Genomic DNA, 26,179 nt, shown 5'->3' with positions numbered 1-26,179 from the left:
TCTCATTGGCTCTTGAATGGTGAGTGTGTTTCTTTTGAGCTTATATAGTTGGGACTGCTATTGCTCTTGGTTCAGTTAGTAATAGCAAGTAGACTTACCTTTTGATGGAAAGAAGAAAGTTTCCCACAATAAAATCAATGCAACACCAACTTGGACAGGCAGAGGGAAGTCGTCAAACATCAAGTTTGAACCGCAGTAATACAGGTTTCTCCAATCAAGGTCCAGTACAAACACTAAACATGATTTGGTAGCTTCATTTGATCAAGACTTCATGGCCGCCTTCTCTGTGACCTATCATAGAATAATTATTGCCTCTTATTACCTTTCTTTGTTTTGCTTGACACACTGTTCAATCACAATGCCACGGTGTATGTGAAAGTGACAGGATTCTCATTAACTTTAATTACTGTGTGCCAAGTCATCTGAAGGCAGTGTTTTGTCCCAGGAACCGCCCAGCCCCCCACGCGCAGCCACAGGCCCCGTCCTTCATCACCTGTGAAGGTCTAATCTTATCTGCGGCTGTTGCATGGCTCTTCATTAATCACTCCCCCGGCCCAATCAAACGGTGACTGATGGTTGAAGCGGCCTTGTCCGGCCATCCCTCAGGTGCTGGGAGCCGGTCTCTGATTGGCCGGGGCTGCAAATGCGTTATGGATTCTGTGGCCGATTGTGAGCGGTGTCTGTGTGTGCATTAGAACAGCGGTGTCCTCTACATGGGGTACACTGCCTGCCATGTAACCATGTGCCAACCATCCAGTGAACCTGAAGTACAACATGTCGTTCTACTGATGCGGACCTTGTCTCATCAGGAGCAGGAAGCTCTTTAAGCTGATTTGCTCAATGACACAAAACTTTAATTGTCTGACAAGAACTCATTGTGTGCTCAGTAGAGGATTTGCAGTGGCCAACCGGTGATACCATGAATTGAAAGAGGTGTGTGGTGAAAGGAGGTTGCAGTTTGGAGAAAGAGGGGGGAAATAGTTTGTTCGAGGAGCAGCATGATATAAATGGCACAAAGATGAAACAAATCAACCTTAGGTAGCCCCGGCCGTTAGCCAATCCATAGTAATCAGTGAGGCTGCATTGAGCTCTCCGCTTCATGGACCCTTACCAATCAGCAGAGAAAACAGAGATCTGTCATCTGTTTTCCTCTGCTCACTGACGGGAGCAAGGGGCAGTGAGAGTGAAGTGTGGTAATTATATATGAAGTGTGTGTATGGAAGGGGCTGGGGGGCGTGCGGTTCTCTTTTTAGTGTCATAATCACCTTTTTAAAGTGGTTACACTATTTGTCAGTCACTCAACATGGACGGTGTCCCGCTGGCAGTGATTAGAGGATTGATCAGGGATGTGAACTAATACATGCCCACTGCCAATGTCAAAACACAGATGGCATGACTCACTTTGCAGGCTTCTAAAATAGATTGTGTTTAATCTTGTTTTATGGACGAGTCCGTCCAAATGACGTCCAGGGGGGGACGTGCAGCGTCTATTTGTATTGATCTCCATTAATTGCTTTGACAGTGAAATATGAAATTAAACATGAGGCGATTTGTAATTCTGAAAAACATTACTTATCTCCTGACACAATGTGCGGTCACAAAGGCACTGGAAATGCAGACGCACGTGCACTCAAACACAGACACACAACATCTGTTTGGTATGCAGTGCCATCACAAAATGATCTTCCTGGTAGGCAGATGATTTGGCATCAGTGTGCTCAGGTTTTCATAACCTTTGGATGCCGCCCATCCTTGTCCTACAGAGAGCCGAGGACAAAGCTCTGCCCTATTAGAGATGAATAATGAGCCTGTTGGCAAAAGAGACGTTGCTAATGTTTTGTCCAAATATCTCAAATCTGTCCCCAATGATAATGTATTCTGTGGCAGTGCCAAACTGCTCTATATTTGGAGAGGTGATTTCATTGCAGATATGCCTTATACAATCCTTAGATGGGAAAAGGAAAAAGAAAATCCCCTCACATTGTAATGTCTTGCGGAGGCATTATAATAAGGGCGTAGTTTGTTTTCCTGTAATTGATGCTTTGCCTGTGTGTCTGCATAGCTTTGTTTGTTTATGCTAATGGATGCGATGACCTGTTGGTCCCCAATCTAGCAGGGAAATGGCAGCCAATGCTTTGGGGAGTGAGCCATTGATCCCTCTTCAGTGCCTCTTTCTTCACAGGTACTTGGGATTAACCGAGCCCGAGCAAGACAAAGGGAAAACGTTACAAAAGCAGGGGAAACAACAATGAATGACTTCTTATGCATGCATCAGCTTCAGGCCAATTGATGCTCGTACGACTCCTACCAGGCTGCCTGGTGTAAAAGTGCTCACTCGGCTTCCCTTATATCGTGCTCTTGAGACTTGATGCTGCCTAAACAGCACAGCTGTAACTCCCCTCAGCAGTGCACTATGCAATAACTGTTATACATAAACACACAAACAAAGAGGTGGGCTGTTATTGATGTGCTTCTCCAGAGAAACCTCATCTACTGTGTTGCTGTGGCCAGTTTCATAAGGATGGGTATGTCCCAAGCTATGATGGAAACAGAGAAGCACCAGCTCTGGGGGGTCCAGGGTCGCATCAGAAAATTACTGTCGTAAATTGTCGAATAGTGACTAAGGGTATTTTAAGCCATCGTTGAAATGTTTAGGAGTTGTTCAAATTAGATTTCTATTTGCATTGCATTTATATTCTCCTTATTTGGTAGCATGAATTTTATATGAATTGTTTATTAGTCTATGTTGAATTCCATATATAGCGTTGATCATTTCAGATTCAGATTTATCTACATGTTATATATTTTAAAGATAAATGGACTTTTGTCTTTTAGTTTCAACAACAAAAAAGTATATGACTATGAGTTGAAACTCTATATTACGGCCTATAAAGATAAGAGTATTTTGCAGTTTTGCATATTTTAAGAAGTAGATGCATCCAATTGACTGAGCATTTCTGCCTGCGGAAGGTTAAGTTCACCTTAGGCGATCAGAGGCACAAATGCCAGCAAGGAGTTTCCTCTTTAAGACTATGACATTTTACAGTTTTTTCCTTTTCAAACTTGAAAACGCAACGTGAGGAAAGTAATAATAAGGGGACCAGGCTCACAAAGCCTTTCCCCGGGGTGAAATATTGCTTGGGAACAGGAACACTCTTTCTTTCCACGGTCAGCGCTCGCTGCTGGACGCACATTTTTTGAAATGTCAGTTCTTTCGGGCCACATATCTAATTTTGTTTCACTCAGTGTAAGTAAATAGGTCTGACTGTGAGTTTTTGTTCACAGATCCCGGGAGAGTGGTTTTCAGCACAGCAGAGAGACCTCTCACTGCAACCTCCCTCTAACATATTGATCAGGAATGGCTATTGGCGTCAGCCCTGTGAATAAAATGCTTCTCTGCTGAGTTCAATTCCCCACTGGGCAACTGAATGGAGACAAAACCCTTTAGCACTTTCTTTGTGGACTTCTATTTAGCTCGGATCCCGGGTCTAATGACGTCGCCCTCAGGCACAGACGAAGAGAACAAATGGAAATGCCACTTCTGTTGACCACACATTCTCAAATTACTTCATATACCAGTTGTTCTTCCTGCCACTCTTTTGTTTTTGCAGCAAGCTGAGAAGAGATCACATTGAGATGATTTATAAAAAAAAACAAGGGCAGGTAAATAGTGTTGTTTTCAGGCGTTTCGCTCCAACTTGTTTGTTGACATCAAAGAGAGGAAGAGGCTTGACATATGCATCTAGATACATTATCCCACTGAAAGCAACAATCCCCTTGACATTTGAAATAACTGGAACATGAAAAAAGACAATGTTTATACAGATTCAGAGTACAGAATGTGCAGCGTTTTGTATCCACATAATAGGAACAAGCATTTCCTTTTCTTTTTTTTGTGACTTCTACTATTGTATGAGGAGGGGAAAGGACCTCTTCATACCTCATTTCCAATTTAGAACACTTAAATACTCTTGTAAAAATGATTGCTTTTATAATGTCTGTCATTGTTTCATATGATTACACATTGGGAATCCATTCAGTGTTTTTTTTTTAACATCAGAACAGGCACTAACCTTTTGGTCCACCAAATTGTCATCATAGTGATCTGCTTTCCTTCATTTCATCGAGTTTTCCCTGAGCCTCAGAATAACTTTAGGTAGTCGAGTGATTTCCCATATATCATTTATTTATTTAGTAATTTATTTATTTGTGTATTAATCTATGAGCTATGTATTTAATATTAAATAATGCACAGTCCTCTTCATGAGATTTATGATAAACGTAGGGCTTTCTCAGTGGTCCTTTGTTTTCTGTTTGGTTGGAATATAGGGCAGTACAGTTTGGGTGCTCTTGTCAGAGACAGTTTGTGTGCTGCTATTTCGTAACAGTTTTTTGCGGCAGCCGGGGTTTAAGAGACCTTTCCTGGGTAGTGTGTGAGCTCCCATCGTCCCCTTCATTGACGAGGGAACATAGGAAGGGTCCAGACAGTTATGGAGGAGTGAGTGCTCAGAGGAAGAACGTTTGGGGCCGACTGGGCTCGACAGGAGACTGGGTTCACCTTCACTATCTGGTGTAGTACAGCCACTCTTGTCCTCCTGCAATTCCTCTTGCTCCTCCTCCTCATCATCACAGCACAATGCGTGGTACAGAATTTTGTCACTGAAGCGCACCCTTTCTCTTGTGCCGGAGTTACGAGAAGTCTTGTGGCTGTGAGTGGAGCTGCTCGCCTCCTCGCTGGATGAGTCTGGAGTAACAATGCGGGGCCCATTGGGGATGGGCAGGCCGCCGTTCATCTGGGAGTAGACCGAGGCAGTGGAGGGGGGCGGGGTGGGGGTCTGCGTCTGGGTGGGGATGGTCCCGCGGCCCATCTCCGTTCGCAGATCTCCTGGTTGCTCACCAGGGATGCGGCAAGCGGCGCCAGCACCCTCCAGGTAGCTGCAGAACTCCCAGCTATCAGAAAGCACATCAGAATTGAGGAAGTCAAGACGGAAGGCCTCTCCCAGTCCTCGCTCACTGCTGGACGTGCTGCTGGCCGTGGCCACCGTCCAGTCATCTGGCTCCTGGTCAAAGTCAAAGTCGGACGTTAGTTTATCGATCTGACCCACCACCTGCAACAGAAAAAGGAGAGCGGGGGAGAGAACACTGATGAGATACTGTGGAGAAACCATTTCTGAGAGAGATTACATTCAGAACCAGATGCTTATACATTTATGTTTAGCGACATGGCTCTATTGATGGCACGATTGGTCTGTTTGTCATGCTTTTCAACACTTGGGTCCAGAAATATCAACTTCTGGATGGCTTGCAACATTAGGTACAGACATTTGTTTTGCTGGTGTTATTTACCTTGCTTGGTAATGTGAAAACATTTTGTGGCCAAAAAATAAGCAATTATGTTTAATTTTCACATGAAAACCCCATAAAAACAGAACAAAGGTCTTTTTGCACCAACATTGGGGTACTAGATCTTTAGAGCTGTTTTTCAGTCTGTCAGTCCATGTTTTTCACTATTCAACTGATAAATGGGTGCCACGTGCACAATCACGTGAAAATGTTTTATGAAGAAGGTACTTTTTTTAGACCTGAAAGATACACACGAGGTGTTTGCGAATGTAAATATTGCTTTTGTTTGTTTGCAAGAAAACTCCACATGGCTCTGTTAATGTTCACAGGGGGTTCATTATAACGTTCACCATGGGGCTAATGTTTTCGGCTGGGTTTGGATAACAGAGAAACTACTGGCCTGATTTTTATGAACTTTGGTGAAGCATGGGCCAAAAAATAACCCATGTCCTTTTTGAGTTTCACTCTCGTCACTTTAGAATACAGGGCATTGTACTGCATTCAGGTAATATTGGAACTTGGAAATTGCTAGTACTGTGTTGTTTGAATGCTCTGGGAAATAAAATACAAGGCTTGTAAGACCCTAGCCACACGGAGACGGTAACGAAAACGAACCGAATTCAATATCAAAAAAGTCTTCCGTCCACACGCAATCAGCACCAGAAACGGTGCAGTCCACACGAGACCACGAGAAAAGTAAGAAAAATAGCATGTATTCATGCAAAACTGTTTCTTTCTACTAAGGGTGCAGCCACACGAGGACGATAACGGAAACAAACCGAAATCGTTATCAAAAAAGTCTTCCGTCCACACGCAATAGGCACCAGAAACGTGTCCGTTCACACGAGACCGCTCGACCCGCTGGAGACGCTGTAGTACATATGCCGGGCCTGTAAGTGGCGCTGTACTTCCACCACAAAATACACCAAAAGCAGCGAAGAAGTCTTCACGAGCATGCATGGTTGCCCTTCTGTTTATTCTCCACGGTGGATTTAGCAGCAGAGATGGTTAGAGGCAGGGGCCAGGGCTCTGGCTCTTTTTCTCTCTCCCCGAGGCCAGCGTGTGCTCCTGCTGTAATTCTCTCCGGTAGTCCACCAGCAGATGAAAAACACCCACCTCTGCGTCTCTTCCAAGGGACGAGGGAACCGTGCGGCAGAGTTTCCGCTACAATTATTTTGCGCCGGTCAACATGTCCGTTAAAGTTTAAATCTTCCGGACAAAATCTTCTTTATTATTTATTGAACTTTAAAACAAATTAATAACGACTCTATATAATAATATACGGAGTCTCTCTTTTTCTCCCGCTCTCCTGACAGTCCGTCAGTATTTTCGTTGTCAGAAAATGATCGTATAGGGCGTAATCACGGAGCCGTTTGGCCCCCCAGAGCGTTGCGTCCGCAGATCTACCCACCTTGGGACCCGTTATCGTTATCTGCGCTTCCCTGTCGGCCTTGTGTGGCCAAACCGTCTATATGATAGAGAACTGTAGCGGATACGACCCGTTTCGTCTCCGTGTGGCTAGGGCATAAGTCTGTTTTAACATTGCAAATTGATGCTAATTAACTAATTAGGATTGAAGAATAAAATCGATATTCAGTAAATGGGACTATCAATGACTTTTGCGAGGTATACGCCCTATAGTGCTATTATAGTTACTCATATGTTGGTACTTTAAGAAGCATTACAAATTCAAATCTCATACACACTTTGACTTTGACTCTTATTGTATGAAAATAGACTGCCTTTGATGACAAAAGTTAACAAAAGTATGAAAAACGAATACAAAAGTATTAATTATAAATCTCCCATTAAAATAAATCTCTCTGACAGCTTACTTGTTACGCATTATATCACATTTCCAGATGCTTTACAAATAATATCCGTGTTCCCTACGGGCAGTTTAACAAAAGCTCAGATTTAGTCACAGCTGCTAATAGATCTGTATTTGCATTTAAAGCTTGCCATTACAATACTTTCCACCTATAAATCTTCAATTGTTTGTTAACGGTTTTTAAAATGTTTTTATTTCTGCTAAGGCAGCTGTTTTAAATTAGCTTTATGTTAAATCAAGAAAAATGTAAATGGAATAAGTTTGTTGCGGTGAAGATGTGTCAAAATGTGTCGGAGGCTTTTTCAGCCCTAAGAGAGAAAATAAGTAAAACATACTTTTAGATTAATGCTGAGAGCCGTATGACCTCAGTACAAGGGCTCATTCATATTGCCTTGATGTTGTACTGCAGCTACCAGGATGAATAAGATAAAGCTACACAGACGTATAGCTTTATGGCACAAACACTTAACCCAGTGCTTTTTATGCTCTAACATTGATGTATATTTTAAATTCCAGTGTTATTGTAATGTCCAAGTCTAACTAAATACAATCCAAATGTCCCCTGCTGCATGGAAACGTACTCGGTAAAAGCATTTCATTCATGGTTAGTCAAAATTAACCTCAATGCTTCAATCATCAGCAGCCACAGTGGTGAGTGTTTGATGAATAGAAAGCACTTCAGCTGAAATCCCACTGGTTTGCTGACAACACCTAAAAATCAAGCCCTCTATACTTGACATTTTAGCACCTTCAATCAGCATGTTCTGCTCTCAACAGCAATCTATTGTATAATGCAGGCACCCAGTGTTCCTGTGGCGTGTAAATGATACATTTCCCCAAACCATTCAGGAGGCTTGTCATAATAATAAAGTTATCGATTTAACGCAAGATTTGGACAGGACCTTGATCATTTGTACGTTTTTAAAGGTCACATGTCATGGCCATTTCCACTGATCATAATTCCATTGTTGTGGTCTACTATAATAGATTTATACTGTGCAATTTTCCAAACTCACATTGGCTCCGCATACAGCACAGCTCTTGCCCCCCCTCCCTGTGAGCACAGTGTGCTCCGATTAGTCGGGACCAGTCGGGACGTTGTGAATCGCGCTAAGCTCCGTGGAGGTGTGATTTCCTTGTTTAGCGATACACAGCGAAACACAGCCAAACTCACCCTGAGCACACACAAAGTCACAGCCGAAGTAAAAACAATAAGTGTGGCTTGATATTGAGTAAGAAAAAGTTTGATAAACGCTGTGAGAATGGGTCTGCAGAGAGAATTTTGCCGCGATCCCAACTGTCTGTTATCAGCCTGCAGCCAGGGAGGAGAGATCAGCAGAGCTGCATGCACTGAGTGAGGAAGTTCGTGGATTGGTCAATTTGGACCAATCAGCGGGGGCTTAACGTAACGGCTCCGCGGACGTAACGTAACGGCTCCACGGATTGGTCCATTTCTTTCCGGGGACGACATGACATCATGATGTATCCGGAAGAATCAAATGGACAGTGACGTATCTCCAACGAGGCGTTTTGGGGAGGTATTTTCTGTTTTAGAGTTTTACTCGCTACAGGGTGTACTTTGAGGGTTTTGACTCTGCAGACCGTTTACATGCATAAAAACCTTCATAACACACAAGGGGACGGGCAATAACCGGAAAAGCATGACATGTCACCTTTAACTTTCAGTCTGCAACTCTGGTGTGATTAAGGGTGCAAGCTAAGTTAAGGTTTTGTTATTACTTAAACTTAAAGCTGATATGTGGTTGGTTTGAACTTTATGCTTACTCATTCTTAACCATGAATAAGCTGGACTGCCATTGTATCTTATTGGCACTCTAATGACTGTCTATCTCTGTGAATATAGATTTTCCGATATAATACAATATTAAAATATTATCATTTCTTCCATGTGATAAAATGGTCCTAAAATGACAGTACAAATATTTTTGATTATTGCAGTTATTTCACAGTCAATAGATCGTCCAACAACAGTAGTTATTGTGACGGGCCTAGCATTTAGCAATAACGCCCAGAGAAAAGCAGAGAAAACATAGCTTCAATCTGAGATTTTTAGAACATAATTATTTTAGTTTTAGCCTCTGTAATTACTTGTTGTGTCGGCTCTTTTCTGGATGAAATGACTACTGTTGTATCCACAACACACACTATTATCTGTTCCTATAATTAAAGTCCTTATTCACTCTCCGTCCAACTTTAAAAGCGGTATTATGAGTTGCAGACTGTAAATACAAACAAATGTTCACCAAAAGATCAAGTGATCTCCACTGCAAACATGGGAACCGACATCCAGGAGCTTGATGATCTTTTGCAAATATCTCAAGATGATGATTTGAATCTAACAAACATAAACTTTAAATCCAAACTAAAGAGCATTGACTTGTCTTACAGGCGGCACATTTAGGCTGCAGCCACACGAGGACGATAACGGTCGTATCCGCTACAGTTCTCTATCATAGACGGTTCGGCCACTAGAGATGGCAAATCCAGATCCTTTTACGGACTCAGGGTCTTCTGAGTCAGTCATTGAAGAGATCCGGATCATACGAGTCATTTGAGTCGTATGAGTCGGCATCACCAAGACCGTAGAAATCCTATCGGTGAAACCGAAAACGTGTTGCATTTCACGAGCATATCAAACTGACGTTATATTAACCTCCGCTACACAGTGTCTTTTGCTTTAATAAAACATGTTGATCACAAAAAAAAGGGTTATTTTGCGATTTGGCGAATCTGAGTCTGCTGTTGACTCGTGCATGACGACGGGTCTGCTGGATCTCTGGATCTGCTGCTATACGGCTCTGAGTCCGCACGAGTCTGCTGTGTTTTGCACAGCGAGTCAGGATTTGCGAATCTCTGAGTCTGCTGTTGACTCGTGCACGATATAGCCGCGGGAGCTGGAGGAGGGGCTGCAACATGTTACTTTAATCTCTCCCCACTTTTGGCCACACCCCCTAAGTAAAATGTCTTCCCGGCCGCAGCTATGCTCGTGCACATGACGAGTATGGATCTCTGGATCTGCTATGCTATTACGGTTAGGAGCGTAAGTTACGGCTCCTCTGAGTCCCCACGAGTCTGCAGGAAGTTTCACTGATCCGCGTCCCCTGAGCCAAACGATATCTGGAAGATATCCTACTTGCTAAAGGGTAGGCAGATGGACTGGGCTACGTTATAATGTTATTTTACATGTCATAAGGAGAGTAGCGAGTGACGCAATTTATAGTTTTAATTTGTACGTCACACCAGGTGTAGGACTCAAAGGACTCGGGTTAATGGAGAGGGGAGACTCGTCACGACCAGCTCATTTCTAGGATCCGGGTTAATGATCTGGGTGAATCAGGACTCGCCCATCTCGCCCAGGGAAATGCAGATAACGATAATGGGTCCCAAGGTGGGTAGATCTGCGGATGAAACGCTCTGGGGGGCCAAACGGTTCTGTGTCTAAATCCTATAACGATCATTTCCTGATAACGATGACGCAATAGCCCCAGTGTTTCAAGCCAGGTCCCGGTATCTCGCAGGACAGTGCACCCAGCAAGAGCTTCCAGCTAGATTTGATCTATATGGACATACTGTAAATGCGAGTGAAGTCTAATCGGACAGGAGAGGAGACACGCAGCTCTGCATGATAACCTGCAGCTCCGCCCGCTGTGATGGAGCGATGAGTGGAACAAAACACACACTTCAAGTTAGATCATCACCCTTAGCTATTTTAGTTACCTCTCAAACTCCCTAAATTAGTTATAAATATTTATTTGTACTGTCGGGTCACTCATTACTGGATCAGCCAGCTGCATGAGACCACGGATACTGACGTGCTGTCAGGAGAGGGGGAGGAGAAGAGAGGCTCCGTCCTCCGTGTATTATTGTTATATTATTATATAGAGTCGTTATTCATTTGTTTTAAAGCTCAATAAATAACAAAGAAGACCTTTGACCGGCACTTTTCTAATTTTATTCGGAAGATTTCAACTTTAACGGACATGTTGACCGGCGAAACCCCACTTCTGCTGCTAAATCCAGCACGGAGAATAAACAGAAAGGCAACCATGCATGCGCGGGAAGTCTTCTTCGCTGCTTTTGGTGTATTTTGTGGTGGAAGTACAGCGCCACTTAGAGGCCCGGCATATGTACTACAGCGTCTCCAGCGGGTCGAGCGGTCTCGTGTGGACTGACACGTTTCTGGTGCCTATTGCGTTTGGACGGAAGACTTTTTTGATAACGATTTCGGTTTGTTTCCGTTATCGTCCTCGTGTGGCTGCACCCTTAGTAGAAAGAAACAGTTTTGTATGAATACATGCTATTTTTCTTACTTTTCTTTTTCTGTAGAGGTGCTTTATGTTTTTAGGCATTTCTATCTTGCTGCATATTCCTACACCCATGGCATTGGCACATTTTGTCAATGAGCTTCTCTGCAGATCCACCAGTTGTGGCATCGTACAACTCACGAGTACCTGGACCGTGCTTCTCTATTGGCAGACGGCCTGGAGGGAATTGGGCTGTAGGAGTCCTCTAATCCTTGAATTACTCATCATGTTTGCTGTGTGATCTGCCAACTTTGTTCTCATGGAGTTGTTAATGTTAAACGTTTCTCAGGAACAGAGGGGGCTGAAATCTTGAGTTAGGGACTTCATCTAATCAATGAGTTAAGACATGATCTGTCATATGTATATTACAAGCTTGCAATGACACCTACATATATTATTTGGTTGGTGAGCAGTCAAAAACAGAAAGTCCTTTAAATACATTTCTTTAGATGTGTTTAAGAGAGTTGCATAAACAACATTGTGTGTATTTTTAAGGGAATTGTACACATGTTCTGGTTGCTGAACATAACCCAAATGTGGCTGTTGTTTCTCTGCAGTTTTGCATTTGAAAGCATTAATTATGTAAACTTCCACTGCTGGTTCGCCTGACCCATACCTACAGTATGTAGGCTAATTTAGCTTGATAAGCTTCTCAGCTCAAAAGGATTCTACCAAATCTTTCTAGGTCACAAATTCAATGCAGTACCGTGTACAGTATGCAGCAACAATGAACACTCTCTACCTCTAGTCAAATAATGTGTGATGAAGGAGTGCATTGGAGGAGCAGATTGCTTTAGCACAAAGGATGAATGAACACTTCAGGAACCAGTCATTGACTTGCTGCCCAACTTATTTCAAATGGATAAATTGATTAGTCAAAAATGGAAAGTAACAGTTTACTTTAATCACTTTACATTGGATCAGCCCATACCTCATTATCAGTATAGGAGGTGCCTAATGTTTCATTGAGATTATCCCATGGTATTCGTCATAGTGCAACTATATAGTTACAGGCCATTTAAGAGTAGAACATTTACCAAACATTGCACAAGTAAACATCATTAATCCGGTGCTCATTTCCTATGCAATTACCAGCTCATGTTTACTGCAGCACCTCTTCATGATCCTGTGCACGAGTTTAATCAGCCAGAGTAATTGAAAACACCTGTGTGGGTGGAAAACACACTCTACACGTTTAAACTGACTGATATCCTCACACTGACTGACTGACAGTTTTGTAGCCTCTTTACAATGCCTGAAATGTAGGCCTATTTTTATTTATTAGTCAATACTAAATGATGGCAAAGTACTTTGCATTCCTCCTAGGTTTTCTGCCATTACAATATATAGTATGAGAAGCTTGGTATACACCTCTGGAGTTGCGCTGTGTATCCCCCTTTTGGCTTTATGACGCTAACACTCTACAAAGTTTATGATGCATCGATGGCCCATCCTTGAGACTGAAAATACTCCATTTGCAACACAGTTAAGCAGTAATGTATGCTATAAGCGTGAATATAAGTGCGGGTGTGAATTAATCTCAAGTCCTTCTCTTGATGCCTCAGCTGACAACTTAACTCACTTTCTTTACGGTGAATGGTGTCTAGTGGAAGCTACTGAAAACGATGAGGATGAATATTACCTTCTATGATTCCCATATGAGTTTAAAGCACACAAATGATAGCTACGAACAATTTTCTTTCAATATTTTAGAAAAATGATGATCTTTCTACTGTAGAAGCACGGTAACGGAGTCCTCGCAGAGCAATACGTGGTATTGTTTTTCTTTTTCTTTTCCACTGCACACTGAGCCGGCAGCCGCGAGTCAACTGTGGTCACTGCACCTGATCAACAGCGAGTTCAGTCATTTCAGAGCTCTCAGAGGTGCTTTGAAAGACAGGCAGCATCAGGCGAGGGTTTATTACTGTACCTCAACACCTGTCTGAGATGATTGGGCCGGGTAATTGAGGGTCAGAGTGAAAGAGGGCACTTGAAGCCTTTTCTGTGACTGGAAAAGACAGACAAGGATAATCTTACACTGAGTGATGGTCAGTAATGTAAAAAATCTCAGAAGAGCCTCTTCTCAGGCGGAGTAGTGCTTTGGGAAATAGATTCTATACGGTCCACTATCATTACAAGAGTCCTTCTCTGTAATATTCACCACCTCCTGGTATCGTGATTTATTTATTGCCGGTGTGGTAGCTGTTTCTTTTTCCCCAAGTCAGCGCCTGTGCTCTGTAAATGCTTATTGCACATATACTGGAACATCAGTACTGGAATACCTGATTAATGTTTAATGCACAGGTTGAGGTCAAAATCAGCAAATGTTGACATGTGTGTGTACAATTGCCTCTGATGAGGAGGGAACTATTTACCACATGTTCTAAGCACTCTGTTGATCTTAAAACAGATGCTTAAAAGGAATAGCTTCGTTTGATGTGCATTGATGGCTTTCTGTATGAAAGGACGTCTGTTTGCTGTCTAGTAAACAGATGGAGGTTGCCATCCTTTGCATGTCTTATGGACATAAATTATGTAAACGTGCATCTTTAACATGTTTTTAATGATCACACTTTAATGTGTATCCCCTCTTACATATTTTAATATTTATCAGCACATTAAAAACAACTCAAAATATGTTGTCTGTAGCAATGTACATATGTAAAAAAAACATCAGGTGTGAGTTACCAAAATAAATGAGACATGACACCCTCACTGGGTTCATTTGAAATGCACGCTGTACGAGGGAATCTTCTGCGTATCGCTTCATTACGCTGTGTTCAAGTGGCCTCTCTCCATCTGTTCCTGCACCACCCGTTCTTCCAGGAGTCATTTCCAGAGAAGACTGAGAAGTTTGCCGTGCTTGTTTTTTTAATTATGCAGCATTCAACGTCTTGCATGGCTTCGCTTATCTTCCTGGGAAAATCTAAAATATGTTTAGTGGAGCCATGCAAACACATCCAAGTGTCATTTATTTCTCAACATGTCATAATAGATTTCCAGCCCGCCCCTGTGCAGCACTTCCAGAGCCTAAAGCGGTTTATGCCAGTTAGGAAGTCTCAGCAATTATCAAAATAGCCTTGCATGCTGGTTTGTAAGTAAAACGTTTGCAAATATTGTTTTAATGCAGTTCGCTCCTGCAGTTTTGCAGTTTCTCCTCACCCCTTGCTTACTTCCCCTCAATCTAATTCCCCTCAAGATTTGAAGAGGGGACCATCCAAGCCATTCGCAAAGCGGCGATGTAGTTTATCGTATCCCCCAGAAGCTAATTTATCATCCCCGACCTACTCTGAGAGAAGATATTTACAGGATTCACTAGAAAAATTGTCCTGTGACTCGTAACCTTGTGCAATCTCTTCCAGACATCGTATTCACCATTGGATGAAACGGCACTCTGGGAGTATTAACAATTTCTCGTTATGTACTTAATATTTCCCAGCGGTATGTGAACAACATGCAAAACGGTGCAGAATCCGAACAGTGCTGTTGGCCCGTTAGCTCAGGGCGGATTTGTGAAGCAGATGTTTACGTGTAATCGCAACAAGGTCATGTACAAAGATTGGGATGGATTCAAAGTATTAAGACTTATTTTGTTAATAAACAACCATTTAGATCCTACTAAGCAGATGGAGCCATACGAGTTATATATTATGCTCAAGTAGTCTAGTTTTAAAAGTGATTTGGATAGTTCATTGCTGCCTTCATAATTAGATTTTTCGTCGACTTTTATCACTTCAATATTGCTTTGCATTCTCTACAGCTGCGCCTCAAAACCCCATTGGTCAGAATGTTTCTGCAGCAATGCCAGCAAGACTAATTCCTGTATGCAAATCACTTGCATTGTGTGGCTGTGACTCTAATGCAGTTGACTCTGCAGAGGTCCAGCGGGTCCGTGGGCGGGACACTTTACAGACGAGCCACGGGACCTGATTTAGGTCAGGCCATCTAGATTGGTGAGATGTGTTGCTTGGTGTTGGCACATGGATGAAGTGTCCTTTGAAGTGTTCGCTGGAAGCATTTGGTGTAATTATCCTGTCACGAGAGGGGCTATAAGCCTGAGACTTCATTAGGCACATGCCCCCTGCTTTTTCATCTTTTCTCAAAAAATGCTCATCTTTATGAAGGTCTTTAAAGTGCTAAACAACGCTGTGATGAGCGTAGAGCCAACACCTCCTGACAACACACTCATCAAAAGCATCATTACTAACTTCACTGCATAATGGGCCTCATTTATCCCTCTGCAGCTTCAGAAGAGGTGGGCTTCTGCAGTCCTTGAGGTCTGGAAAATCAACCGCTTTCTTAGCCAAATTCCGGTCATTAGACTGGGCAGACGCATCCACCTGCCGCATGGCACATTTGGACGGTTTCTACTATTATGCTGGAGAGTTTATGGGTTGTACTATCAGTGAGGGAGCAAGGTGCGAACTCTGTCTTCTAGCAACAGGGAGGCAGCAGATGCAGCATGCGTTGGTGCTGGCAGAGCACACTGATCATTTATTGAAGTTCTCCTTCATTGCTTCTATCCGTGTTGAGAGGCCTAGTGCCGGTAATGACCAGAGAAAGATGGTAGTGCCACGCTACGGGGCTCTTCAGTCTGTCTGCTTGCCTGAGATAGCGCTCGGATTAGGCCTGAGCGCTGTCAGGTCGCACTGGTCACACGAGGAAAAGGAGTTGTGCATGTGAGCGCAGCCAGGCCACACTGACCTATTTTAATGACTGAGTAGAGTTTTCCTCAACAACACGGTGTCTTCCTGTAAAAGGCCAGTGAAGGTTTAAAGTGATTACAGTTTGTCAGAGCACTGGAAATGTATGGTTGGAGGGTAAACGAAGTTGACCCATACTGGAATAAGGGGAGAATCTCTCCAACCACGCTACCTTCCAGCAGTATATCCTTGACCCTGACGCTTCACACTAACACTTCGTCTACAGGCCAGCAAGTCTATTCTGACAAAAAAAACAGCACACAAAGTACAGATCCATAGCTACATAGATATCCCAATTTTCTGACTAATAATACTTTATTTTTACTGTAGTTAAAATAAATTGTTAACATAACAATACCTCAGGTCATTCTTACTACAGCAGCAGAGGCAATTTTAATGTTACTGCACAAAATGCAGAGCCTGTTAGTATCCGATGCTGTGAATAATAGCTTTTAGGTTCTTGGTGTTCCTGTTTTATTGGAACGACAGAAAAGCATATCAACTTCAAAGAAAGTAATCTACACTTTGAATTCAGTTTTTTGTTGTCTCAATCATAGAAAATAAACCACTTTTATACATTTTCTAGGAAAAGTCTAATTTAGGCAAAGGTCTATGGTGAAAATACTGTCTTTTGCACATGTTGGCTTGCAAGATAGGCTCAAACTAAAACACATTCATACATGGCCTTCTATAAGTGTAATTGAAACAGCAGGCATCCATATACTGTACAGTATGTGCTCAACTTCAAATGGTTGTAATACAAAGAACATAATATATGGAGGAACAGAGAGGCAGGCAGCAAGTGATAGACTGGCTGGCAAAAATGATCTTTCTCATAAGTTCATTTCACTTTTAAGCTTCGTTCCCCCTTTTGTATCTATAAGGAACGTATCTCTAAAATATACACCCTTGATTTGAACCTTACTCAAATAGCATTATCACACAGCCATCAATGCCTTTATAAGGATGAAGCTGCAAACCCCACATTCAGCAAAAAGGTTTTTGCAGTAGCCATTCTGTTCGGCCAATAAGACGGAGAGTGCTATTTATGGTTGTGTAAAATCCATGTCCAGTGTTACCATGGGACCAACTATTTTATTCAAATTAAAAATATTTCCAGCCAAATTCTTGATATGCCTACTATCCCTGTCTCTCTTCTCGGCCAGGAGACGGTGGGATGATATTGCCTAATGGCAGTTTCCAGACGGCTGCAATGGGTGTTATTTTACAATTCCAGGGGTGTAAATGGATTTACACCCCCCCAAACATCTTGAATAACACAACAAGGTGGCAACAAAAACTACCCCGAAGGCTTACACTTTTTTATCGGAGAAGAACATGTTCTCACTGTTTTTCCTACACGATCTGGCAGTTAGATCTATCGGCTCTGTTTGTGTTGAAGACAAAAACCAAGATGTGAATATACAGACTGTTGCCGGAGGATCAGATGTGTGGATGTGTAAAATCGGACAACTCTGCCATGTGGCGTTAATCACTCAGGTATCCATGACAGCTGCCAGATGGTTTTCAGCTGTTGACAACATTACTGTCACCCATGTCAACAAGTCGCAGTTTTTTGCGATCATCTAGACACACTGTTTATAAGGAAGTCAATTGACAGAATTTGTGTTGGGCAGCCATATTGTTATGGCACACTTTCTGTCTGATGCAAGCTGCTACCACTCTTCCTATGTGAAGCAGGAGGCTACAGATCCTGTAGCTGAAAGGTGTTGGCTGCTAGAAAACTCTGAATGAAATAGTCTAAAACAACCAGTATTGGGGTTTAAAATGCATAATGCACTTTGATCTGCATTACCAATGGTTAGGTTAAGAACAGTTAGGAAGCATGACTACTTGGTTCATTTTGTAATCCTAACGACTGGTCCCTGCTTAATTTATCAATCTATGGTAACATCAAGCATGGTTAGGTACTATAGTAAACACTCCTTAAGTAAAACATGCATGTTAGGGCAAACTATCTAAACTATAGGAGTGATTACTTAATGTAAATACATAGCTATTGCTGACAGAAACCAACCCATAGCTGTTATACATTGTGTGACTTTTCACTTTGACCATATAGTATAAAACCGTCAATCTATCCAACACACAGAAAACACACGAGAATTATCATTGCCCCAATAACATCAATAGGTCAGATTTATTTTTAAATATATACACAAAGATACACATGCTTTGAAGTTTGCAGTGAACAATTACATAGAATAAACTAATCATTTGGAGGTAGCGGTTTGCAATGCAGCAGAAATGCTGACATATAGTGTCCATGACAACCCAAACTATTCAGCATACAGACCGCATCTGCAGCTCTGCTTTATATGCAGCAATGTATTACATAAATTATGTTAGCATGTCCCTGCTTTTATTCAGACATCAGCCATGAATCTGCTGTGCATGTCTGTTGTTTTTTTACAACTGCACTGGTTAAGTGTGTAGCAGCTGTAGTCATGCAGAACTCATACACTGATCAAATAAGACATATCCATCAACAACATGCCAAGTGTAAATCCCTCACTAAAATGTAAATGAACTCTCCGACCTATACCAGACAGAAAAGCTCAACAACATGCTCTGGACTCAGGGTTTTTCTCTTTTAATATTGCTCTCTATATTATCATGTTGAAAGTTAATGATGCTAACATAGCTGGCACCTCGAAATATACTAAATATTAAATCAACCAATTGTCGTTTCTAATAATTGCAACTGCTACAAATGATGAATTGTTGCCTGTTTGTGGCTTTCCATGGTACATACAGCATCGTGCATACAACACAGTTTATTCACAAGTATATACAAAGCCTATTTAAGAAGTCAGAATGAACAAGGGTGATAATATCACATATTTACCATAATATTCTGTCACTAAAAAAAAAGATTCCTGACACATGTAATACCAATTAAAGCATAACATTTAAAACAAGTAACCACCAAGACTGGCTAAAATTCATAAAAAATAAAAAAGCTAATCTAGGCTTAAGACATCGAGGTACAATTATTTGATCAAAAGACTTACAGTATAACTGGACTTTCCACCATAATTCCCACCTGCTATGTTCTGGTATTCATTCCAATTGACTGTAATTGTCTTTTCAGCTCTACAGCTCAATGTTTCATTTGGTTAAAACCTGGGGTGAGCTTTCATTGCTGCTCATTGTTGTCGGGCCACGGCTTTGGATGAAATGTCCGGGCTGTGATACAGGGCATGCAATCAATATGCCACTGGCATTTCTAGGTTTCCTTGGCCTGCAGCGCTTATCTTAATGGGAGTGTGCCCCCATTTTCTTTTATTGTATGAACCCATATATCATTACCCAACAAATACAGACGGATCTACCCCGCTGAAGTAAACACATTGAGGCTCAGGGAAAAAAACCACAAAAAAATAGTTTTTGCAATTTCTTTTTACTTTAACCTTCTCTTTGCTGCTCATGGTAACGGACCTCAGAAATGTATCCAGAACTATTCCATTTGTGCTAAATCTTCTTTTTAATTGGCTGTGGATTTCCGACAAATGTTTTCCCAGTGTTTGCAGTCAAGTGTTGTTACCCATGAAACACGTTGTGTCAGTAGACAATGATGTACTGTGTGTTAGTGCTCGATATACAGGCATCACAATTTATATGGACCAAAATTGTCATAGTCCCTCATAATCTTGATATGATACACACTTGGGACATTTCCCACTGAAGGATAATGAGGAAGGGATGAAGGAATGAGCAGATACACCAGGTCTCACATCATATTCTATTTTGTATTCATGTATTATATGAATAAAATGAATCGGTATTCCTACTGTTCTTAGCAGTTTGTTTATAACTGTTAATTTGTTTATTTGTATGCATTTTGTATAGATGTTACAACTATACATAGCTTTGGCAATACTGTATGTAAATATGGTCATGCTAATAAAGCTTTTGAATTGAATTGAATTGATAATGGCCATGGAGAGATGCATCTGTTCAAGGTTGCATAGTACATTGTGGTTTTCATGAAACTGATATGGTTTTCAACAAGACAAACATTTCTTGCAAGCGCATCAACTCCATGTTTTATGGATGACGCTGACCTGCTATCTTAATGTCCTGGAAAACCCTGAGTTTCTGATATTCCCTTTTTAATGATGTTGTGCTCACAAGCCTTGCAGTTATGCAACAGGAGTGAAACCTGGCAGGGTTAACTACTGTTATCAGCCAATGTGCACTGCCAGGATATAATGTCTTTTCTCACACCCTTGTTGCACTAAGTATTACTTGTGGCCACTCTGTTAGCTTGAACAGGTCTTTGCTGACCTCTCATCAACAAATCAGTTTCGCCCTCGGGCCTGTGACTATGACTCACTGTCTGGAGGAGTGAGCTGTTTAAAGTAAGCAGTCTGGTTTATATAATGGTGAGGGATATGCTATAATGGAGTCTCTTCTGCTGTGAGGTATTATCCCAAGGCATTGACTATTCAAGCCGCAATCCACTTTTAAAGAAATACAAAAAAAACTGATATTGCCTCGTGAAGACGCACGTATTTCAGTAAATATAAACAGTACATCTGTGATGCTAGACACAAATTATAAAATAATCCTATGATTTAATCCATATATTTTATCTTGAGTCTGTTTCTCCCGAGCTACAGATGGGAGAGCAAAAGAGCTCGAAGTAGTGAAGACTTCAAGAGATACAAAAACCCTGCTGCTCTATTAAAAATAATTGGAGATTAAATTTGTGTATGCGTAAAATGTTTGTTTAAGCTTTTACACCCAAATGAGCTGTATCTGGTGTGGTGCTCGCAGTTAGGAACAGGAACTTGTGCCCATATCTCCGTGAAATCACCCTGGCTTCTGTTACAGCGTTCACAATGTCGTACTCGCACTCACTCAGTGGAGCACATCAAGGATTGCTCTCTTGATGACATAAAGAGGTTCTTGACTTCTATTTTTCTCATAATAGAATTGTTCATGTGCAGATTACGGCCGTCCCCAAAATCATGAGGTTTAGAGACATGCATTGATTCGACTCCCTTGCCCACTTAGTGTCAGTTCAGCGCACAAGCAACCTTACATTCCTAAATAACCTAAGTCTCATTTCTATACCTAAAAGACCCAGCCTTTAAAGCCGTTTTATATACATTTACATTTACTTCCATGCAGAAGTAAAGGTTTGTGTCCTGGTCATATAGTTAGGTCATAACATCTTAATGCTTAGTAACTACAGACGGCAGTAGGTTGTAGCAGCATGGCTCAAAAGTAGTTAAGTCTTCTTCATCGACAGTCAGCACTGGAGCTGATAGTGCTGCGGTTCCAGCCTCACGCCTTTATCCTTTTCTACTGCTATCAACGTTTGTTTTGTGCTTCGGTCATCTCAAGACTCAGTTTGTAAACTTTACAGCCTGCAATGGTGGTCCTAAATGGGTCTGTATACAACGACACATCTAAAAAGTGAAGTCATTCAACCGACAGACTGTGCATCAAATGTGTTCTCGACTGATTACATGGATCATAGACTTTTAGGAGACTTACATTATGAAACTACGCTCTCCAATGTCAGCGAAATAAGACAAAGTGTTGTTTTTAATGCATTAAGAGAACATTATCCAATCCTCTAAATCCCACTAACCCATGGAAACTGTGTTAGGTTACATCCAGGTAACTAAAGGCATAATGAGTAGCATTTCCTACAACAACCGAACAATGTGAGTTCTAGTCTAGTTTTTTTTTACCATGGCTTTCCCCACTGTGTAGTTAGTTTAATAGGTTTATTTTTCCGCTACTTCCCCCCCCCCCCCCCACCCCCTTAACCTGTCTGCCTTTTTTCCCCTACTCCCCCCCCCCCCCCCCCCCTACCCGACTTGTAAAGCGACCTTGGGTTTCCTGAATGGCGCTATAAAAATATTATATATTATTATTATTATTAGTTTGATGCTATAATAACCAATCAGATTGAATCTCTGGTTGGTTTTCACTTGCTGATGCATGGGGGCGTGTCGTTCTGGTGTAATTAAGCCTGGGGAGAAGGCATCAACTTTGAATGTTGTCTTTACAAACCACAACCAAGCAAATCACCCTGCCTTAAATGTTGGGTGTTTTGCAGTCCGCTAACTGATCATTCTTAATGTGGGAAATAACGAATGTGCAGTTATATCTATCTTCAGGAAGAACCCCATTTTGCAATTATGCAGTAATTATGACATATACTGTTAAGGGAAGTAAAAGCAAAGATCTTGAGTGATGGCATGCTCCCCCTTCCCAGTACCCACTGCTGAAGTAGGCCACAGATATTGACATGAATGGGTCTCTTACCAATTTTTTCTCAGAACAATTTGTCATTGCTTCCAGGGTTCTGCCATTTCTATCTGTGACCATCCGTAGGGCTGTCGCCTCAGAGAGTGACAAAAGCTGTCACAGTGCGTCACTTTCACTCTCTCTCTAGCAAGCGGCGGGACATCTTTGAGTCTGCAGCACCTTTATCAGATATGGCAGTTCCTAAAGCTCTGCCTATAACAGCAGGCAGGTTGGAGGAGAGGAGACGGCGACTTTACAGAGACCTATTTGCAAACAAAATCACTGGGAGACATTCCCCACAAGGCACCATCTGGCTGCCACACATACCTGCCCGCATCACACCGGCTTCTCTATTTATAGACTGCTCTCCTGTCCACACATTGCATCTTGTAAAACAGCAAGCACAATGTAGCAAACTGAAGAATCTCCTTCAGGCAATCAATCATCAGGGTGACAGATGTCAACACAACTCTCCGTAATGTGTGGATAACATCTTCCTAACAGTCTGCCGTCGCTAACAATAGAAATGAACAATCATCCGCCTCCTTGCCAGACCTTGCGGAGATAGCGAGGACGGCAATGACCTTCTTTGTCATTATCTGAACTCTTGGCCTACTTTAGCTTGCCTGTGTTAGAATAAGTAATGGGATGAGCTTTGAAATACAATGAAGCAACCCTAATGTGTGGTAGAAATGTACTGCGGTGACAGGTGGGAGCAGGTGGTGAGGGTCCTGGCCTTGATCTAATCTGTGTCTATTGCGGGTTGGAACAAGAGTAGTTTTTAGATGATGGAAAAACGTCAGCTATCATCAGACTTGTCAAATATGCATCATTCTGATTGTTGGTTTGTTGGAGCTATATATCTCTTTATATTATTTAATAGTTTAACATTTATTTTCTTGCTGTTTTATAGTGTTTATTGTAAATGTATTCTTAGTTAGTCTCATAAGTTAAAGTGGTTTCTATGCTTTTATTTTGAAGGCATGTTTTGGGCACTGGGTGATTAGAGCACCTGGTGTAATTGTATATATTGGAGACAGGTGGGTGGTGGGAGCCAGAGCACTTGTAGGTAGGGTGACCAGATGTCCCGCTTTGCGCGGGACTGCACAGCATTTTCCCGACTTTTGGTGCGTCCCGCAAATTGAGACGATGTCCCGCATATTTCATTTTGATTGGCTAAAACGCTTTTCTTTAAAATCAGATTCATCCAATGGCTGTTGAGAAAGCAGGGAAGGGCTGTGTTTGCTGTCAATCAAACTGTAACACACGGCGGGTGCTGGTCAAGTGTTAACCAATGAGAGTAACTCACTCACACACACCCCCCCACCCGCCAAACAACAACAACGAACGCAGGCGACGCAGCAGGTTATAGAAAATGGAGGAAACTGAAACTACAGCTAAGAAGATGCACATACAACAAAGACTGGGAAGACACTTACCCGTGGGTGCAGCCAGTGCAGGGCGACTCTCAGAGAGTTTTGCAATCTTTGCAAGAGTAATTTTTAAATTGCACATGGCGGTGAATACGACGTCAAAAGACACAGAGAATGCGATTCTCACAAGAAACGTGTCGCTCAAAAAGAGACATCCCACTCTATGGAGACATTCCTACTCAAACCAAAAAATGATGGCCACTCAGACAAGGTAACAGCAGCAGAAATAACCAGTGTTTACCATACAGTGCAACACTCCCATTCATACCGGTCAAATGACTGGTAACAAGCTAGCGCCGACCATTTTTCCAGACTCTGAGATAGTAAAGAAAATGTCATGTGGTCTTACAAAAGCAGCGTCCATAATAACAGATGTGCTTGCCCCTGCCTCTGTGGAGAGTTGTTTGACAGAGTCAAAGACACCAGTGGTTCTAGGTGACAAAATAGCCCACACACTGTGGGTGGGGGGCACCTGTTGTTGCTGTGATGGACAAAACCGAAAGCTATTTTATTTTATGTATTATTATGTTTCTGTTCCCTCCTGGCCAGTGTTGGTCTTATTCTATCTATTAATTTATGTTGTGCCTACTTGTACAGGTAATACACTAGTTGAATTAAGAAGATGCATTTCTAAACACTTGAAGTGAATAATGCCTGCTGCCTTAGTTTACTGTTCTTTATTAAAAAACTGCATTTTGACTTCACTTTCTGCTCAGTTGTTATATATTTGTTACGTTTTTTTTCTTCCGGGAGTTGGGGGGTGCTGTTGAGAGGGTGTCCCACATTGTCCCACACAATCATACTCCTTGTCCCACATTTGGTTTGTTGGGATCTGGTCACCCTACTTGTAGGCAAACGGTTGTTTACCAGGGTGTTTCAAGCCAGCAAAAGGAAAGCCATAGGAACGGCTTAAGGAAAAGGGATATAGGAAACCTGTTCGTTGCACTTTGTTATCGGAATAAACTGCACAAATGGAGAATCTTGTCTGGACATGGATCATTGCCCTGCGTAAGATCTGCTAACTAGTGCCTCAGCGGCTGTATTATTTTAAGTTAATAATCTGTTTTATTTCTATATGATTTTGGCCGCTACAAGGTTATTGAAAAAGTATTCCTTAATGATATTGAGACCCTCACACAGAATATACAAGCTAGTCAGGCATTTTCAGAATTTTGATAATGTCCACAGTGACTATATTTTGAATGCTATAAGAACCCCTTACATCAGGGGTTCTCAAAGTTTTGATGAGTGAGGGCCAATTTAGGTACCCAATATTGGATTGAGGGCCGCTCAAGAAAAAACGAAACACAAAATAATTCCAAAACAAATCCTTTCTTTATTGTACTAACCAATTACCGCAACTCGCGAGATGCCTAGTTGCCATGCAACCAGTAGTCTAGCAAACTTTCCACAAGCTGTCATTCATAATTTAGGAATGACAACTCAGGGGGCGCAGATTTACCATTCTTAAATTCCATTCTAATTCTTACTACAACCATGGAGGATTAAAATATAACGCATGCATTTCAGCGTGTCACATTAACTATCGTGGGCCGCCAGAAACATTTCCGAGGGCCGCCATTGGCCCGCGGGCCGCACTTTGAGAACCCCTGCCTTACATCAATGAACTACTTTGATTGCAGTGCTAAAATGTCACATGTAATTAAACTTTAGCAAGCAGGGGGGGAAATACTGCCTCACTAATGGCTGTTTTTCTCTGCATCCCAACACAATTTATCCCGCATTTATTTGTGCATTTAACATATTTTCATTATATTCATGCTCCAAGGTTTTATCCTTTGGAAGCACGAGTAAACTTTTGTAAAATTCTGCAGTAAAATACAGCCTTTGATTGTGAAACAAGCCATCAAAATCCAGATGTGCTGGCAAGGCTCCCCATTAAGAAGCTGCAACAGCTTTTCTCTTTCTCTCCTCTTTTTTTTGGATGGATTTCATCAGTCATCTTGGAGCGAGAACACATAGTCAATGCGCATGGATCAACTCCTATAATTACATATTGAAATATAACTCATAAGCTTAAAACATATTGATTACTTGCCTGAAATATGCAGAGAATACATATGATCCCCTCAGAGCAATACCGCAGCACATTTTTCCTCCAACCATTCTGTTGATTTGCATTTGAGAGTGTGTGTGTGTTCTTGATAATTATAGTTTGCAGGGAAACATGTTGGTGTGTGGAGAAAAACGACCTCACTTACACAAGTCCTTCCGGCGAGAGGAGCTTGGTAA

The 26,179-nt window shown here is 41.9% G+C and overlaps 2 protein-coding genes across 4 annotated transcripts in view; one reads left to right on the top strand and one right to left on the bottom strand.

The window, feature by feature from the left end:
• loxl1 (lysyl oxidase-like 1) overlaps positions 1-26,179 on the top strand; it is a 267,755-nt gene that overhangs the window by 74,060 nt on the left and 167,516 nt on the right. The gene's annotated exons all lie outside the window — the stretch shown is intronic.
• The window catches only part of insyn1 (inhibitory synaptic factor 1), a 51,736-nt gene continuing 29,361 nt past the window's right edge, over positions 3,805-26,179 (bottom strand). For all 3 annotated transcript variants that reach the window (XM_034102612.2, XM_034102620.2, XM_034102629.2), the window contains exon 3: positions 3,805-5,108. In XM_034102612.2, the coding sequence (XP_033958503.1) occupies positions 4,293-5,108 (816 nt within the window). In that variant the 3' untranslated portion in view covers positions 3,805-4,292. The remainder of the gene's footprint in view (positions 5,109-26,179) is intronic.

The sequence above is a fragment of the Pseudochaenichthys georgianus genome, chromosome 3 (genome assembly GCF_902827115.2).
Source record: "Pseudochaenichthys georgianus chromosome 3, fPseGeo1.2, whole genome shotgun sequence".
Lineage (NCBI taxonomy): Eukaryota > Metazoa > Chordata > Actinopteri > Perciformes > Channichthyidae > Pseudochaenichthys > Pseudochaenichthys georgianus.
This window is presented reverse-complemented; position numbering and strand designations above follow the sequence as displayed.